Source organism: Heterobasidion irregulare, assembly GCF_000320585.1.
Source record: "Heterobasidion irregulare TC 32-1 unplaced genomic scaffold scaffold_01, whole genome shotgun sequence".
NCBI classification, from domain to species: domain Eukaryota; kingdom Fungi; phylum Basidiomycota; class Agaricomycetes; order Russulales; family Bondarzewiaceae; genus Heterobasidion; species Heterobasidion irregulare.
This window is the reverse complement of record NW_009258197.1, coordinates 511,440-526,854: the sequence shown is the minus strand read 5'-3', so window position 1 is coordinate 526,854 and position 15,415 is coordinate 511,440. Positions and strand designations below refer to the sequence as shown.

General features: G+C 51.2%; 5 protein-coding genes across 5 annotated transcripts; 3 read left to right on the top strand and 2 right to left on the bottom strand.

The window, feature by feature from the left end:
• Nucleotides 1-1,291: 1,291 nt before the first annotated feature.
• HETIRDRAFT_413001 (uncharacterized protein) lies at nucleotides 1,292-2,934 on the top strand (the record flags this gene model as incomplete). Its single annotated transcript, XM_009542304.1, has 2 exons — nucleotides 1,292-1,473; nucleotides 1,536-2,934. 2 exons carry the CDS (start codon nucleotides 1,292-1,294, stop codon nucleotides 2,932-2,934), a joined length of 1,581 nt encoding a protein of 526 aa, XP_009540599.1.
• A 168-nt stretch (nucleotides 2,935-3,102) lies between these two features.
• HETIRDRAFT_456575 (uncharacterized protein) lies at nucleotides 3,103-7,318 on the bottom strand (the record flags this gene model as incomplete). The annotated part of the gene is made up of 20 exons (XM_009542303.1): nucleotides 3,103-3,376; nucleotides 3,434-3,586; nucleotides 3,641-3,774; nucleotides 3,834-3,863; nucleotides 3,919-4,180; nucleotides 4,233-4,505; nucleotides 4,563-4,861; nucleotides 4,907-5,014; nucleotides 5,075-5,121; nucleotides 5,176-5,338; nucleotides 5,392-5,546; nucleotides 5,637-5,707; nucleotides 5,762-5,860; nucleotides 5,924-6,229; nucleotides 6,280-6,504; nucleotides 6,560-6,781; nucleotides 6,832-6,903; nucleotides 6,951-7,017; nucleotides 7,106-7,154; nucleotides 7,210-7,318. 20 exons carry the CDS (start codon nucleotides 7,316-7,318, stop codon nucleotides 3,236-3,238), a joined length of 2,985 nt encoding a protein of 994 aa, XP_009540598.1. The 3' UTR covers nucleotides 3,103-3,235.
• Nucleotides 7,319-8,281: 963 nt separating this feature from the next.
• HETIRDRAFT_40425 (MFS monocarboxylate transporter) lies at nucleotides 8,282-9,408 on the bottom strand (the record flags this gene model as incomplete). Its single annotated transcript, XM_009542010.1, has 6 exons — nucleotides 8,282-8,688; nucleotides 8,740-8,785; nucleotides 8,847-8,961; nucleotides 9,014-9,109; nucleotides 9,162-9,295; nucleotides 9,355-9,408. The coding sequence occupies 6 exons, from the start codon at nucleotides 9,406-9,408 to the stop codon at nucleotides 8,282-8,284; spliced, it is 852 nt and encodes a 283-aa protein (XP_009540305.1).
• A 1,128-nt stretch (nucleotides 9,409-10,536) lies between these two features.
• HETIRDRAFT_423742 (uncharacterized protein) lies at nucleotides 10,537-12,854 on the top strand (the record flags this gene model as incomplete). The annotated part of the gene is made up of 7 exons (XM_009542302.1): nucleotides 10,537-10,771; nucleotides 10,837-10,985; nucleotides 11,043-11,471; nucleotides 11,527-11,769; nucleotides 11,825-12,542; nucleotides 12,576-12,673; nucleotides 12,729-12,854. 7 exons carry the CDS (start codon nucleotides 10,537-10,539, stop codon nucleotides 12,852-12,854), a joined length of 1,998 nt encoding a protein of 665 aa, XP_009540597.1.
• A 502-nt stretch (nucleotides 12,855-13,356) lies between these two features.
• Nucleotides 13,357-15,287, top strand: HETIRDRAFT_406576 (uncharacterized protein). The gene is made up of 8 exons (XM_009542301.1): nucleotides 13,357-13,428; nucleotides 13,487-13,541; nucleotides 13,598-13,693; nucleotides 13,747-14,178; nucleotides 14,242-14,663; nucleotides 14,722-14,759; nucleotides 14,818-14,991; nucleotides 15,051-15,287. The coding sequence occupies exons 1-8, from the start codon at nucleotides 13,399-13,401 to the stop codon at nucleotides 15,133-15,135; spliced, it is 1,332 nt and encodes a 443-aa protein (XP_009540596.1). The 5' UTR covers nucleotides 13,357-13,398; the 3' UTR covers nucleotides 15,136-15,287.
• The last annotated feature ends 128 nt before the right edge of the window (nucleotides 15,288-15,415 follow it).

Genomic DNA, 15,415 nt, shown 5'->3' with positions numbered 1-15,415 from the left:
GCAGTGAAAATCCAGGCTTGGGTAGTCAGATCGAGTCAGAGATGAGTAAATCGACGCTAGGTGACTCACAAGTTACCATAACGTCAATTTCTATCCGAGAAAGCTCTGGATGCTGTGTTCCGCTGGTAGAGTCCAAATTACCATACCAAAATCCCCGATGTCGTGCACACCTGACCTTAGGACTCATCCCTCTCTTTTTTTTGCAACAGTAACAGCGGTAACATCATCTACACGCACACAGGAGCCGCCGAAACTACCTGAGTATCTCAACCTTTACGGCCCCAATCCCTGCGTCCTAGGTAATTTGTCCCGACCCTCGACTCTTCTTCGCAAGGTTCGAGCTTCATCAATATCAGCGAGCTTGTAAAGTTTGTTGGAGTGGCAACATTGCCCATCATGGCTATGTAGCGCAACGGAGATACTCCGGGTGCCGCCTTTTTGAAGGCATGGGTTCAATCGCCTCTATAAAGCTCTGTGAGCTGACCCTGGAAAGTTTCTACTTTTTTGACGTGTCGACCTCAAAAACGCGTATCTGCGATGCTCGTAAGCCGACTTCAGTCGTAGCATTCGCTGAGGCGATGTCCGCATGTCGCACAAGGATGAATATGAATATGTTGAGACAGGAGCCGAACGCATATAATCGGAGCAGGAGCCCACTCGGTTGCGCAGGCTTGGTATGGTTTTGTCCACCCTTACCCATCTCGACGATATCTACTGCCGATCTGTGGCCGAGACCGAGCGGATCGTCGGGATTGGCAGCTTGAAGTCTGAATCGTACAGCTGAAAAGAACAAGCACAAGCTGTCATCAAAAATAAGCGCCATACCCAACTGTGTTTCCTCTACGACGGAGAAGATGTAGCGTTGGGTTCAACTTGTCCGGTCAGGCTGAATCGCTTGCGAGTCTACGAAGACGAGTTCCGGCAAACACGTTTCATGGTACCAGATGGGATAAGATGCTCGACCTTTCTTTGAAAATTTTCATGAAGTATGAACAACCAAGTCAATGGCTGTATGACAACGCTTTCGATGAATATGCATTGACGAGAAAAATAGACCATGCCTGGCGAAGGTCAGGTTGAGAATTGATAAGTCAGAGACGAAGCCGTACGACTCCATATCGGGCGGAAACCCTTCGAGTTCAGTTCAAGATAAGCAGTAATCAGGACCAAAGTCGTCATTAAACCAAAAACCTGTCCCGATTCGGCTATATCAGGATAAAAGGCACCCGCCGGGTCCTGGGAGGCCATAGTAGACCCATCACCACTTCTACTTGAACTTCACTGGGCCACTATGGCAAACTCTTCTCTTTCCTCCGTCGTCTCTAACCTAGTGCGCGCTCAGGTCGGGACCGCTGCGACGAGCACGGTCACAGACGAAGATCTAGACCGCCATGTTGCAGAACTTATCCTCAAGGAGGCCAAACAGAAGGCAGAACGCTATGGCAAGGACGGAATCCGTGCATTCTTACCACAGTATGTATCAACTCTCTCACAAACTGCATCGTCTTCTTAGGGTTAACCAACATACGTTATAGACAGGAAAGCAATGCCCCGCGCATGAACAAGCGTTTCCTGTCGTCCATAATTCGTAACACAGACGACCATAACAAATCGATACTGAAAGCTCAGGCCCTCTCTGCAGCCGAGATCCGCATGGAGCGTGAGGAACAAGAACGGAGAGACAGACGTGCGCGTGCAGAGGAGGCGGCTGCAGCAGAACGCATGCGACGGCGCATGGGTGGCTCCAGGAGAGACGATGATGGGGAGCGGGGTAGTAGGAAGCGAAGAGAAAGAAGTTGGGAAAGGCGCGATCATAACGACGATACGCGTAGCCGACCACGGCTGAGCCATCGACACCACGACCACGACCACGACCACGACCACGACCACGACCGCGACCACGAATCTGAGCGAGACGAACGCAAGCAGCGGCGCCACCGACATTCGTCGCGTTCGAGGAGGAGCCGTAAAGACAGAGACGATGGGGACCGTCCTACGAGACATCGGTCGCGCTCATCGGATGAAGAGAGACGCCCCTCCGGTCATAGCAGACGCCACAACTACTCGAGAGACCGCACCGATGTATCCTCAGACGGAGAGGATCGTCGCCGTACCAAGCGTCGTCGCAGCCGTGAACATGATCGAAGCCGCAGTCACCGTAGCCGCTCGCCAAGGAAGGGCAATCGACCTTCACGGTCGGCAACCTTGTCAGACGAAGAGGACGTTCGACGCCCAAAGCTTAAGGAGTATAGTCCTCTACATGCAGACAAGCCTCCAGATGTCGATCGAGAGTCAGAGCTACGCCATCTACTCAAGGGCAAGGGCAAGGCAAACGGCTCGGCTCCCCCTTCACGCTCATGCTCTCCCGGGCCTCAGCCATTCTCACCAAATTTAGTTTCTCAGAGTCATTCTTCGACACACAATCGCCTCAGGGTACCCCTCGTATCTCCTTCCTCATCGCGCACCCCGCCCTCTTCCCACCTTCGCGCGCGCGCCCCCTCACGCTCACGGCGTTCTCGTTCTCGTTCGCGCCCTCGCCCCCCGTCATCATCGCCACCGCCTGTCCCTCTAACGGAACCTCCGTCCAAGATGGACAAGTACTTTGAAGCAACGTATGATCCGCGGCTCGACGTGGCCCCCCTTGCGGCCCCTAACATCCCTGCAACCGGTCTCATCAGTGATGCCGAGTTCGAGGGCTGGGACGCGATGCTCGAGCTCATCCGTATCCGGCGCGAGGACAAGGAAGAGCGAAAGCGAATGGAGCGGCTAGGACTCGTGAGCAAGGATAAAAAGGGGAAAGATAAGAAGAAAGATGCAAGCGGCCTGGAAACCGGGATGTCTGGTTGGACGGAGGGCGGAGCCAATATCATGGATATCGAGTACAAGAAGCGAGGGTCGGTGAGGGAGTGGGATTTGGGGAAGGAAGGATTTTAGAACCGTCAAGCTTTCCCTTTATTGACTGGCTGTTCTATTCAATATCATGAAGGAGAGGCACACTAATATGTCTGGATTTTGCTTTTGCTTTTTGCTTTCGCTTTCGAATGATGCATCTTGTAGATTATGTAGAGTGATAGCTCGTTGTATATCGGTCATCGCAAGTTTCGTGATAGTGTTCGATATGATTCTATTCAAACAAACAAGCAGACAAAAATAAGACCATGAAGCAGCCCTGTCACCGGCGTCCTGGGTATTACATCTCAACAAGCACAGATCATAAAATCAACCCTCATTCTTCCTACTGCTGCCCTTGAATCCCCTGCCCTTGAACAACACGCTGAAGTACCACAGTCTCTTCCTCAGTCAGTTGTTCGGCCAAAGTTGCGAAGTTGCTCGCGTTCCGCACAGCGCATTCTCTCAGGAACGTGGTCAGGTACGCCTGCAACCAGCACAGTGAATATCCGTGTTATGCAGAGACATGATGAATCAGACGAACCTGCAAATCAATCTGAGCGATCGGGTCACTCCTGAGGTCCTCATCCTCGTCTTGATCTAGCGACTCTTCCTCGTCGAAAGGGTTTTTGTGCTTGATCAGCGTAGTGATGTACTCGGGCACAAAGTCCTCCTCTCCGTCCTCCCAGTCGTCATCCTGCGGCAGATATTCAGCGAATCATAACAAACCTGGCAAACCACGGAAGCTTACGCCATCGTCGGACTTGAGATCCGCCGTTTCCCCGGGGGCAAGCATGGGAGCAGCTTCGCCATTACTGACAATCTCATGCAACAATAACTTCAGTCCCTTCAGGTGGAATGGGATGGAAGTGAACCGATGGGGTGCTAGATTAGTGAACTGGTCAGAGCAAAGCGATGCAATAGATCTTTATAAGATCACCTACACTTTTTCGTCTTTGAACGAGTCTGGATGACTATTGACGTGAATTAAACTCCCAAAAACTTGGGTACCTCGGATGGGTCACTCACCATTCTTTGTCTCGGCGGTGACAATGATGTCGCCCTTGACCATCAAATTCTGCAACGTCGGCCTTTCTGCCAAGAACAGCTGAGAAAGCGCGAGTGTGCTGACACGCGTCTGCCAGAAACCCTGGAATGTCTCCGCGTTTTCACACCACGTGTTGACGAGGATGTCAAGACCCGAACGACCCTCAATGTTCACATTTTCAACGAGATCGAGAATGATGTCGCGTTGATTTTGTATAAGGAATGCGAAGGGGATGACAAGACTCTGGTGATCTGCATTCAGCGAAAAATGAGACCAGAATAAAACTGGGACGCACCTGCAGGAACGAAGCAGTTTTGGCTGTCCGCATCCGGCCAAGCAAGGCTTCAAGCAAATCCAGAAGTACCGGGAGGACGGCTTCGCCTGCCTTGCGCAAAAGGTGGAGTATGAGGTCTCCGATGACGAGTCCACCAGATTCATCTTGACCGTGGAGCATCCGGGCGATCACGTTGATCACATTCCCCAGGCCAGATTGAAAGTTTGCGTCGGACCAGCTTAAGAGCTGATTCACATCCACACGGACAACAAGGGTCACCAACGCTATCCCATTCTGCATAACACGAGTTCAGCGTTACGCAATGAACAGGCGAAAGCGCGAGTTGCTCACCTGGAGAATGTCCCTGTCTTCAGCAGTCTTCAAGCAATTGAAGAGGGGAGGTGCAACGGCAGCGAAGAACCCCTCTCCAAGCCCAGATTCTGGGGCACCTTCTATGAGACTGCTGATGAGTTCGATAGCGGAGGATGTGATCCATGCTTCCTTGGGGTTTAAATTGCTAATGGCGGCAGACAATTGAGGCAGAGCCTGCCTCACAGCCGTCTCATATACGCCTGGCGTGGATGAAGATGCAATAGAAGAGAATATATCCGTGAGGATGGACAGCAGGATTGGGTCTGCCACAGAATGTTCTGCGGATGATTTATGAGTTGATTTTTTACGAGGTTTAACTGCACCTTTGAGGTTCTTCCTCCATACTTCCAGTAAAGCAAGTACGAGGTCGTTTGCGAGTTCAACGGTTAACCAACCGTCAATGTCAACAACGATTGACAACGTCTCAAGGACTAAAGAAAGTGTGTCATGTGTGGTCTGCAACAAGAATGGGCCCAGGTCTCTCGCGATACGCGGCGCAATTGGTAGAACAGCCGAGTTGTCAAGACCTTGACAGAAGCTATATAAGAAATAGGTTAATCTGACATACAAGCAGCATCGTTTTACGACGTACTGAAGAATTGCTTTGACAGCAGATATCTTGAACGGAATGCCAGTTTCTCTGGACTCAATGACCTGAATTGCTGCTTCCAGGTACTGTCCAGCGATGTCGACGGACAACAATTTCGCGAATCGACTAGCAAACACCAGACAGCGACCCTGCAAAAAGGGGCACTCTGTAAATATATTAGCAAAGATGCTAACGTCTTTTTTAATTCCTGAGACATACCTGAAAGTGTTACCAGAGATGGAACGACCTCTCGTAAAAGATACTCGATATCGATTGGTTTCGGCCGTCCTATTTCTGCCTCATCATGGAGACAGTCCATGATCGGCTCTGACTGAGAACCTATGACGGCTAGCAAAGCCTCCAGTGGGCGCCACCTATCAGAGTGGCATTAGCATGAGACTTCTAATGCAGATGAGGAGCATATTTGCCAATCTGTATTGCCTTCTTCCCGTGCCTGTCGAGACTTGACTACAATGCTTGGGATCGCAGCTTGCAGGACTGAGGCTGTGAGGACTGGCGATCGGTCTAGGAGAGACTACAAAAGCTATTAGTTTCAATATGAGGTCGAGACATAGGCAAATGCGCGTACCGCGCATAAATCGAAGACGGCTACCCGTATACAATACGTCTGGGTCTCATCGTCTTCCTGGGTCACGAATAAATTTGCGTCGGTGGACCATTCTTCCTCCTGTGAAAAGATGTGATTATGATGACCCTGAGCATCCGAGTATTAGTGTCATATGGTGCTCACATTCTCCTTCGTCATCTGCGCCCACTGGAGTAGGATATCCATCATAGTCGTCAAATTCTGTTCAAACCATCCTACAGCTTTGCCACGCCTTGCCACACTCGATACAAAGTCGATCATTGGGGCTATGAGCCTTTCGATTTCGATGAGTGCTCCTTCTGATGACTCGGGAACAGCAGTCCCATCTATGATATAATACTGCGCGTAAGTGGGGAAGAGGACGACAAGGTGATGAAGCGCCGCAGCAAGGTAATCGGGGAGGAATGGCGCAATCAATCGTGCGAAAGATGAGTGTACAACATCAAGCACCTGTGACAATGGTCAACGCCTCATACACTGCACTTGACAGATTGACTCACCACAAAGATTTCAGTACGAAGCTCAAGCCCATCCCAGTACGTTCCAGTGACATCCTGCAGCGGGTCAAGGTTGAGTAACACTTTGAAAGCGTCCAACCAGGCAGGCAAGATAGAACCCGACGCATCTTTGACCGACTGCGGATGCTGATCTTTGACCATGTATAGCGCTTCCACGCATTGTCGGAAAACAGAGATAGTACGAGCTCGTGTGATAGCCGAGTGTCGCTAATAACAAATGAATTCCGTTGAGAAGAAGGCGGAACAATCGACAAAGACATACCTCATGTCCCGCGAGGACCGCAAGTAAGGCCGGCAAGAGTTCCCGGAGAACAGGTAAAATCTGATCTTCAGTGAGATCTGTGCGAATGAATTCCGTAAAAACCTGCATCACTCCATGAACCGAATTGGGTTGGCCAGCGGATAACAAGGCGATGAGATTTTTGAGAAGATCAGGATAGTCATCAGGCCAATCGCTGTTAGCTATTGTGGATACAATATGTGCCTAAATAAAAATTGTCAGAGCGAAAGAAGGTGCATATATTCAAGACTTACGCAAAGGGTCCGTATCCTGCTGTCTTGATCGGAGAGGCCCTGGAAGACGACTTCACGAATTTGTCTCTTGACCTGCAGACATGATCTTCCCATCCTATACTACATATAATGCCACATACCTGCACCGTCGGGGCGCCACCCTTGAATTGTTGGAAATAAGGCGACCAATGCTCGCTCACATACTTTCTAAGCACAATGCTCGCAGAGTGCTCCAATAGCGCCATCAAGTTACGATCATGAGGAGAAAGCGTGTCGACTCATCTGGCGCAGAGACATGTCGACATCTGGGGCGAGAATCAATTCCGAGAGAGCGAGAACAGATTCTGTTGAACGCGTTCAGGTGTGGTGGCCCATGTGCAAAACAGATGAAAAACGCACGATGATTTGTGAGGACCTCGGACAGCTTCAACTCTGCTGAGATGCGGGTGTTTGGATCGGGGTTGAGGGTAGAAGACAGAAGCTGAGCGATGTCTGCAGACGATGCCATCGTGAATCTGAGAGAGATGCTTCAATGTCAGACGCGCTTCAAGGCGCTTTATTTGGACGCCACTTTCGCGATCCATCGGCAACTGCCGCATCCCGACATGAGGACAACCATCGTCCCCCATAGCTGACCTTACACAGTGAACAGGTTTTCATTTGTATAGCATGGACTGTATAACACTCCGAGATCAAGTCTCTATTTGGGCATGCTCCCTTCATTTTTCAACGCGCCATTGGCCAAAACGGAGAGATCTCGATATTAGACACATGTTCATGCTATCAATTACGCATCTATGATGCACCGATGTAGCCCTATATCTCAAACCCCATTAGACGTTCTGTCTTGTGTATCATCTCTTCCTGCCTGGAGGGTGTAGAGATACCACGCAGCAACGAGTAGAATCGAGGATACAGATGTCATTACCTGAAAAAATGCAGCGTCAAAAGAAATAAGGAGCACCAGAAGGCTTTCGACATACCGCAGCAAAGGCTATACCCTTTGCCCATGCAAAGCCGGATCCTATGATAGCACCAGTGACAGGGGGCCCAAATAGAGCGGCAGCGCCTAATGGAAAGCAGCCTATCCATATACGCTTCCTTTTTGGGCGAATATATTTGAACGCCGTTAACCTATACATGCGGAAAACCACTGACCCTAAGTCGGCATCTCCTGGCTTCAAGTCAAGAATAAGAGGGAAATACAAGGTGATTGCTGCAACGAATGCGGTTCTCCGATTGTAAGGGATGAGAAACTGATCAACACAGTTGCCACTCACTGGCTCGAGAGAACATGCCGAAACTAGGATCGACGTTATTTCTAAGCAGAAACTAGCTATATACAGTAGACAACTTACATTAGGAGAAACATTATGAGACCCACGGCACTTGAAGATCCAAATATTGCGAATTGTATGAGGCCTGGAAAGAAATATCGATTCAAAAGACTGGGGTTCGACAATTTCGCTGACTACTCACCGCTGATGATTGTGACTGGGACGAGGACACGTAGTGTCCCTATTTGATTCGCAGCTAGATGTGGAAGTAGGCATCCGAGTATCCCAGCTGCGTTCAGGATCGCCGGCGAATAGAATGCTAAATTATAAGGTCCATTCATCCTTGCAAATGTCTGGATGTAAAATAGTGGGAAATACAATCCAATCAGGGTCACGAATGCCCAGGCGAGCGTGATCAGGAAAGGAGTATCTCTGATAGTGGCGACAGATGGCGAGGAGGGCGACAAGAGGGGGGGACGAGGGGGGACGAATATGAGAAGGTTTCCCAATATAAGAAGATTCATGACGATGAGAGTCGTGTCCCTCGTTCCCCATCCAAATCCAACGGCAAAGGGGCCGCGGAACAGATGATTGAGGATTACTAGTTGCACTGAATGAGATCACGAGCGATAAAATGACAGACGGCTCGTACTGGAGAATACAACGCCTCCAAAAGCAGATCCAGACTGGACAATGCCCTATTGTTGAAATGATTGCTGAACACCGTGTTATACTCGCATGCTGTGCCCAGCAGCTTACCGTGATCAGACCACGTCGCGATTTGAAGTGTTCAGCGGCTACAGCATAGGATGGCAAGCACAAAAGACCGGCCCCTAATCCCATACCAACGCCTTGAGCAAGGAAGGCCTGAGACCGGCGTGATCAAAGAGACTGATGCATAATTGACGTTGTCTCTTACCTGATACCATTGTGATGGCTCTACAAAGGAGAGCATAAGAAAGCTCAGCACGTAGAGCAAAGAACCGGAGGTAAACGCGGTTCGTGTATAGCAAGAATCGAACCTTGAGATCGGGCATAAATAGATCGTCGCAGAGGGCGTGATGCAGAACATACAATCGCCCGCTCACAGGCCCTAGTGCAAAGGTCAAGAATATTTGAGTGCCACCAATCACGCTAATGACCGCCGGTGAGTGATTGTTTAGCTGCGTAGTTGTGTAGAAGTCTTGAAAGATGCCGTAGGATAAGGTCTATCGCGATAGGAAGTCAGAACGGCCTAGGACGGTCCATCTTCCGAAGAAGCACTGACTACACCCATGGTACAAAATTGAATGAGCCAAGCACCTAGCACTGGCCGTTCCATACTTTTAATATCAGTGCAACAATAAGAAGTGACTGACACATACCGGTACACCGTGCTCGCCACGGACCCAGAGGATAGTCTGCGTTGAAATCATATGTCTCGCCAGCGGGACTGTCGTGAAAATCTACGGTCATCTGTTCCAGTGCAATGGTGCTACGCGACCGCGATGTCACTCCAACAGTGTTCAGCTGGAAGATGTTGACGATGCTAGAATGCTGATGAAAATACAGAGACATGGGTGCTAGAGACTTGATAGATAGTGAATGAATCTAGAAATGAGCGAGGACAAAAGGGGCCCAAAGTTCGTATGGAGGTTGGACACGCGCAGCATCATTATAAGCAAGGCAAAAAGAATAGCAACCTGATTGTGAATCGATATGGGTCCATTCCTCAGACGAGAAGGAAACATGCCGAGTCATCGAGTCCCTACAGCGATGAATTCACCTTGCAAGAGTGTTCGTGGCAGTGTAGTAACAAGTCGGGATATCGTTATGGATGCCAATCCATTGTATACCAGGAGCATTCACTGCAAGGATACTTGTCATTTCAGTAGAGATCATGCCACGTACCTGTGCTGCGTTGCTATCCTCTCATGTGTAGCCTGGGATATTGACTGCTTCCATGAATCACAGGGTATCTGGTTAGCGTCTCACAGCTTCGATGGAAGCTGAGAATCCCATGTGGTTAACGCTGGAGCAGTGTAATATGGACTATTACTCTTCCATTTCTACCAAGTGCGACCGCTATGCGATTTGTCTACGTGGTTACGGTCCACTATAGAGATGCTCAACATCTAAGCTTTGATTTCAGCAGGCCCAAGCTGCATTGGTGTTAAATGAATGCATGATGGTGAAGAAGCGATGAAAGAGGAAAACGAGAGACTGCATTCATATGATGGTGGAGAACGAGAGCCCCTTGAAGGCCCTTGAAGGCCGTTGAAGCAGTTGCCCCAGCACGGAACCGGGGAAGCGTGAGAACTACTTGTATTTGCATTTTCTGCTATTTTCCGCTGAGTGCTCTCAACGCTTCGACTGCAGATATCATCGCTTGGTGCGCCTTGTTCCTCTTGATTTAGATCACTGTTCCTCTCATCTTGATTGTCGTCCCACTCCCTCAATAAGGTTTGTCATGGCGCCAACAAAGAAACCGAGCTCAGACTCGAAGGCTCGCTCCTCCGTCTCCCTCAAGAAAGTGAAGGGCGAGAACTTCTACCGAGATGCGAAGACGGTCAAGCGTTTGAAGATGCTGTCTGGGGGCAAAGCCGTGAGGGATAAGGACGGGAGGATCATCGAGGCTGCCGCATTTCAGAAGGGCGAAGATGAAACGAAGCCAGGCAGGGTGCAGCCTGATCGACGATGGTTTGGTGCGTATTCCTGCAAAGACTTTGTCATAGCACATACTGAAAATATTTACTCTGCCGGACAATAGGAAACACCCGAGTCATCTCTCAGTCCGCGTTGGATCATTTTCGAACGAATCTGCATGCGAAGCAGAATGACCCTTACTCTGTTCTTCTTCGACGAAACAAGCTTCCCATGCAGCTCTTAGATGATGCTGCCAATCCCAATCTTCGGAAGGTACGCCTTCCTTTCCTTTAGCTAATAATTCATCATTAAGGGGCGAACATATCAAAGCGCTCTCACATCGTCGAAACAGAGACGTTCCGCGATACGTTCGGCCCAAAGGCTCAGCGCAAACGACCGCGCATCGAGGTCGGCACTTTCGAAGAACTCGGAAAATTAGGCTCTGTAGCAGCAGACGTGGCCGAAGAGGCTGCTGTTGTCGCAGAAATGGCTATCGAGGCAGGAGAAGGGATTGCCTCGTCAGATCAAACACACGCGGATTACATCGAGCCTATCTATTCGAAAGGAACCTCCAGACGAATCTATGGCGAGCTTTACAAGGTCATTGATTCATCGGACGTGGTTCTCCATATTCTCGACGCGCGAGACCCCCTCGGGACGATGTGCCAAAGTGTGCTAGACTACATCAAGAAAGAGAAGGCGCACAAGCAGGTGGTGCTAGTGATCAACAAATGCGATTTGGTGCCAAACTGGGTAACGGTGAGTGTCCCACTTGGCTCCAATCATCTTTCGCTGAACACCCCGATCCACGTAGGCTCGCTATATTCAACACCTCACACCTAAATATCCCACCATCGCCTTCCACGCCTCGCCGAACCACTCCTTCGGAAAGGGTTCTCTTATCCAGCTGCTTCGTCAGTTCTCACAATTACACTCGGACAAAAAACAGATATCTGTTGGATTCATTGGCTATCCTAATGTTGGCAAAAGTAGTGTAATCAATACCCTCAAAAGCGGCAAGGTATGCCGCGTCGCCCCAGTACCTGGAGAGACCAAGGTATGTCCATACTTTACCTGCATGGGACTGGACAAAAGACTGATTGGTTCGGCAGGTCTGGCAGTACATCACGCTCACGCGTCGAATCTATCTTATAGACTGTCCTGGTATCGTCCCTGCGTCTGCGCACGACTCGCAAACCGCAGTCGTCCTAAAAGGCGTGTTGCGCGTGGAAGCCCTCCCCTCCCCTTCAGAACATATACCCGCACTCCTCAGCCGCATCAAGCCTTTGTACCTCGCGAGAACCTACGATATTTCGCTACCAGATCCAGATGATCAAACTCGTGGATGGGAGGCCGAGGAGCTTCTCGATAAACTCGCCAGAATGAAGGGCCGTCTGCTCAAGGGCGGCGAACCGGATCGCGAGGGTGTCGCGAAAGTTTTGCTCAGTGATTGGGTGCGCGGCCGCATACCATACTTCGTCGCCCCGCCGGAGCGGTCGGAAGAGTTGAATGAGAAGGAGGCCAAAGCCGCCAAGTTCGGGAAAAAGGGTAAAGGCAAGGAGCGCGCCACGGACGGCGATACTGTACCGGGAGTGAAGCAAAACCTGGGTTCGATCATGCAGAAAAATACGTTTGTTGGGGAGGACGCGAGACCTCTAGAGGTGACTACAACTGAAGGGGATGTCGAGGTCGAGGCCGACGATGGCGATGAAGAAGCAGTGCCCAGCGAAGACGACGAATCAGAGGAAGATTTGGCCTGGGGGGATGTATTTACTGAGGATGCTGTTGCGGCGAGTTCAGAGGGGGCCTCCAGCTCAGAACCTATACAAGGTTAGTCTTATCGAGATGAGCTGCATTGTCTAGTCCAAGCCACTAATATCCACTCGTCCGATGAAGATCCTGAGGAACAGGAAGGAGCCGATCCGTCCCCACAAAAGGAGTCTCGTATGAAGACTAACAAGGTGCGCGCGAGAGCCAAGTATATATGATTCAATTGCTGATATCAACTTATAACAGAAAAAAGCCGTGAACTTCTACACGACTGCGAACGTCAAGAACAAGAATCGGAGCAAAGCAGCACTCTTGAAGTCGCTGCAGGGCAAGAAGGGAGAGGCAGAGGTGAAGCGGCGACGGAAGCAATGACCGCCTTCCAACTCGGCGGCATTAGATCTCTGTCGTCCATGAGCTCGTTGTCTCTCATTGCTTTGGCGTTCATTTCCCGAATCTGATCTCTCATCGTCCTGCACCTTCGGACGATTCGCATCCATCGACCATGAGTGCACTTGAGTTAAACGACAATGTTCAACTCAAACTTTGACCATCTTTTCGTGACGCTGTAGTTCGTGAGTGCCTGTCTCGTTCCTTGTGAAAATCCAGACCTCTCGTCCAGGTGATTCCCTCGGTCCGATCGAGGCCCATAATCAACCGAGAGCGAATGTGACATTCCTTATGAGAGAAGCGAGCAAGCAGTGCTATTTTGTCCCTTGTGCTAGACCATGATCACTGCACCAACGAGCCTCTGGTCCCCCAGGCCTCGGACGAGCTGGAGCGAGCGTCATGGCGGTCATGCTACTGCTTGGGGTTGCGATAATCAGCGTGAGAAAGGTAAAGAGTCGTTCCTGGCGGCGTAAATACAGCACTTTTCGGCCGCCTTCCTCTTCCTCTCCAACCACCATCTCCTCCATCGATGTCCATCACTAAGATCCACGCTCGCCAGGTGAGCGACGAGAGCGTTGTGCTCGCGATTCTGTTTGGATCCTGACGGTGTCTCTTAGATCTTTGACTCTCGCGGCAACCCGACCGTCGAGGTCGATCTCTTCACCGAGAAAGGTATGCATATATGCGCGTTCTAGGCCCGATGCATTCAAACAAAGGTAATTCAATAGGTCGCTTCCGTGCCTCCGTCCCCTCTGGTGCCTCTACGGGCGCTCACGAGGCCGTCGAGCTTCGCGACGGCGACAAGGCTAACTACGTTGGAAAGGGTGCGCATGCATCTATTTTTCCAAGTGATCGAAACCTCAGACGCGTTTTTCAGGCGTCAAGAAGGCCGTCGAGAACGTCAACTCCATCATCGCGCCCGAGCTCATCAAGTCCGGGCTCAAGGTCACCCACCAAAAGGATATTGACGACTTCTTGATCAAGCTCGACGGCACGCCCAACAAAGGCAAGCTTGGCGCGAACGCGATCCTTGGCGTCTCCATCGCCGTCGCTGATGCTGGTGCTGCGGAGAAGGGTGTCCCCCTCTACCAGCACCTCGCTGACCTTGCCGGCGTCAAGCCCCCCTTCGTCCTCCCCTGCCCTGCGTTCAACGTTATCAACGGCGGCTCCCATGCCGGCAACAAGCTCGCTTTCCAGGAGTTCATGCTCCTGCCCACCGGTGCTACCAGTTTCACTGAGGCGATGAAGATCGGCACGGAGACTTACCACACCTTGAAGAAGGTCATCAGCGCTAAGTACGGAATCGATGGTGTGTTTCGCTCCATATATGATTCGTGATCACGATTCACGCGCTGACAACGGGGCAATGCAGCCGTCAACGTCGGTGATGAGGGAGGTTTCGCCCCCAACGTGTCGGGTGCCGAGGAGTCCCTCGAGCTTCTCTCCGAGGCCATCAAGAAGGCTGGCTACGAGGGCAAGGTCAAGATCGCTCTCGATGTCGCCTCGTCCGAGTTCTACAAGGAGGGCAAGTACGACCTCGACTTCAAGAACCCGAACTCGGATCCATCCAAGTGGATCACGGGTGTTGAGCTCGCCGACCTCTACCTCAGCTACATCAAGAAGTACCCCATCGTCTCGATTGAGGACCCCTTCGATCAGGATGACTGGGAGGCGTGGACCCACTTCACCAAGCAGAGTGGGATTCAGATCGTCGGCGATGACCTGACTGTCACGAATCCCCTCCGCATCAAGACCGCCATCGAGAAGAAGGCTTGCAACGGTCTCCTGCTCAAGGTATAGCTTGCCACGTTCTTGTGCCTTGCGAACGTACATCTCACCTCGTCGTTCACAGGTCAACCAGATCGGTACCATCTCCGAGTCGATCCAGGCGTAAGTCGGTCGCGACTATCGCACGTTGAGCAATGACTGATTGACCCTTTGCCCATAGTGCACAACTCTCGCAGTCCGACGGCTGGGGTGTCATGGTCTCGCACCGCAGCGGTGAGACCGAAAGCACCCTGATTGCTGACTTGGTCGTCGCCCTCGGCACTGGCCAGATCAAGACCGGTGCTCCTGCCAGGTCCGAGCGTGTCGCGAAGTACAACGCCCTCCTCCGCATTGAGTGCGTACTTCGTCATGTACACGGTATTGGAGGCTTGCTTACGGGTCACGGTTTTGCAGGGAGGAGCTCGGCAGCGCCGCTACCTTTGCTGGTGACAAGGGCCTCTCAGCCGGTCTGACCCCGCCCGCGCTGCTCAAGAAGTGAATGCAAAAAATCACGGGACGTGAGGGGGACCCGAAAGTGAGAAGTTACCGATCATAGACATTTACCCAAGTTGTGCTGTATTCTGCAGAGATCATTGAAGATGACACGTGTTGTGCAATACATGTATGTGACACACGGGCGTTGTTTGAAAGATGCCTAGAACGCAGGATGCTGTGGGGCTGCGGCGCCGCAACCGACGCATGCAGCAAGCAGCGACGGATGGCACGTCAGAGCCGCGCCGTGTGCGATCGCCATTGGCCGGCGAGGGTCGAGAAACGTG

Bases quoted from the DNA above. Each gene is read 5' to 3' on its own strand.
- HETIRDRAFT_406576 (XM_009542301.1), top strand. From the start codon at position 13,399: ATGTCCATCACTAAGATCCACGCTCGCCAG. The intron at 13,694-13,746 runs GTGCGCATGCAT...CGCGTTTTTCAG, and splicing joins GGCTAACTACGTTGGAAAGG to GCGTCAAGAAGGCCGTCGAG. The intron at 14,179-14,241 runs GTGTGTTTCGCT...GGGGCAATGCAG, and splicing joins CGCTAAGTACGGAATCGATG to CCGTCAACGTCGGTGATGAG.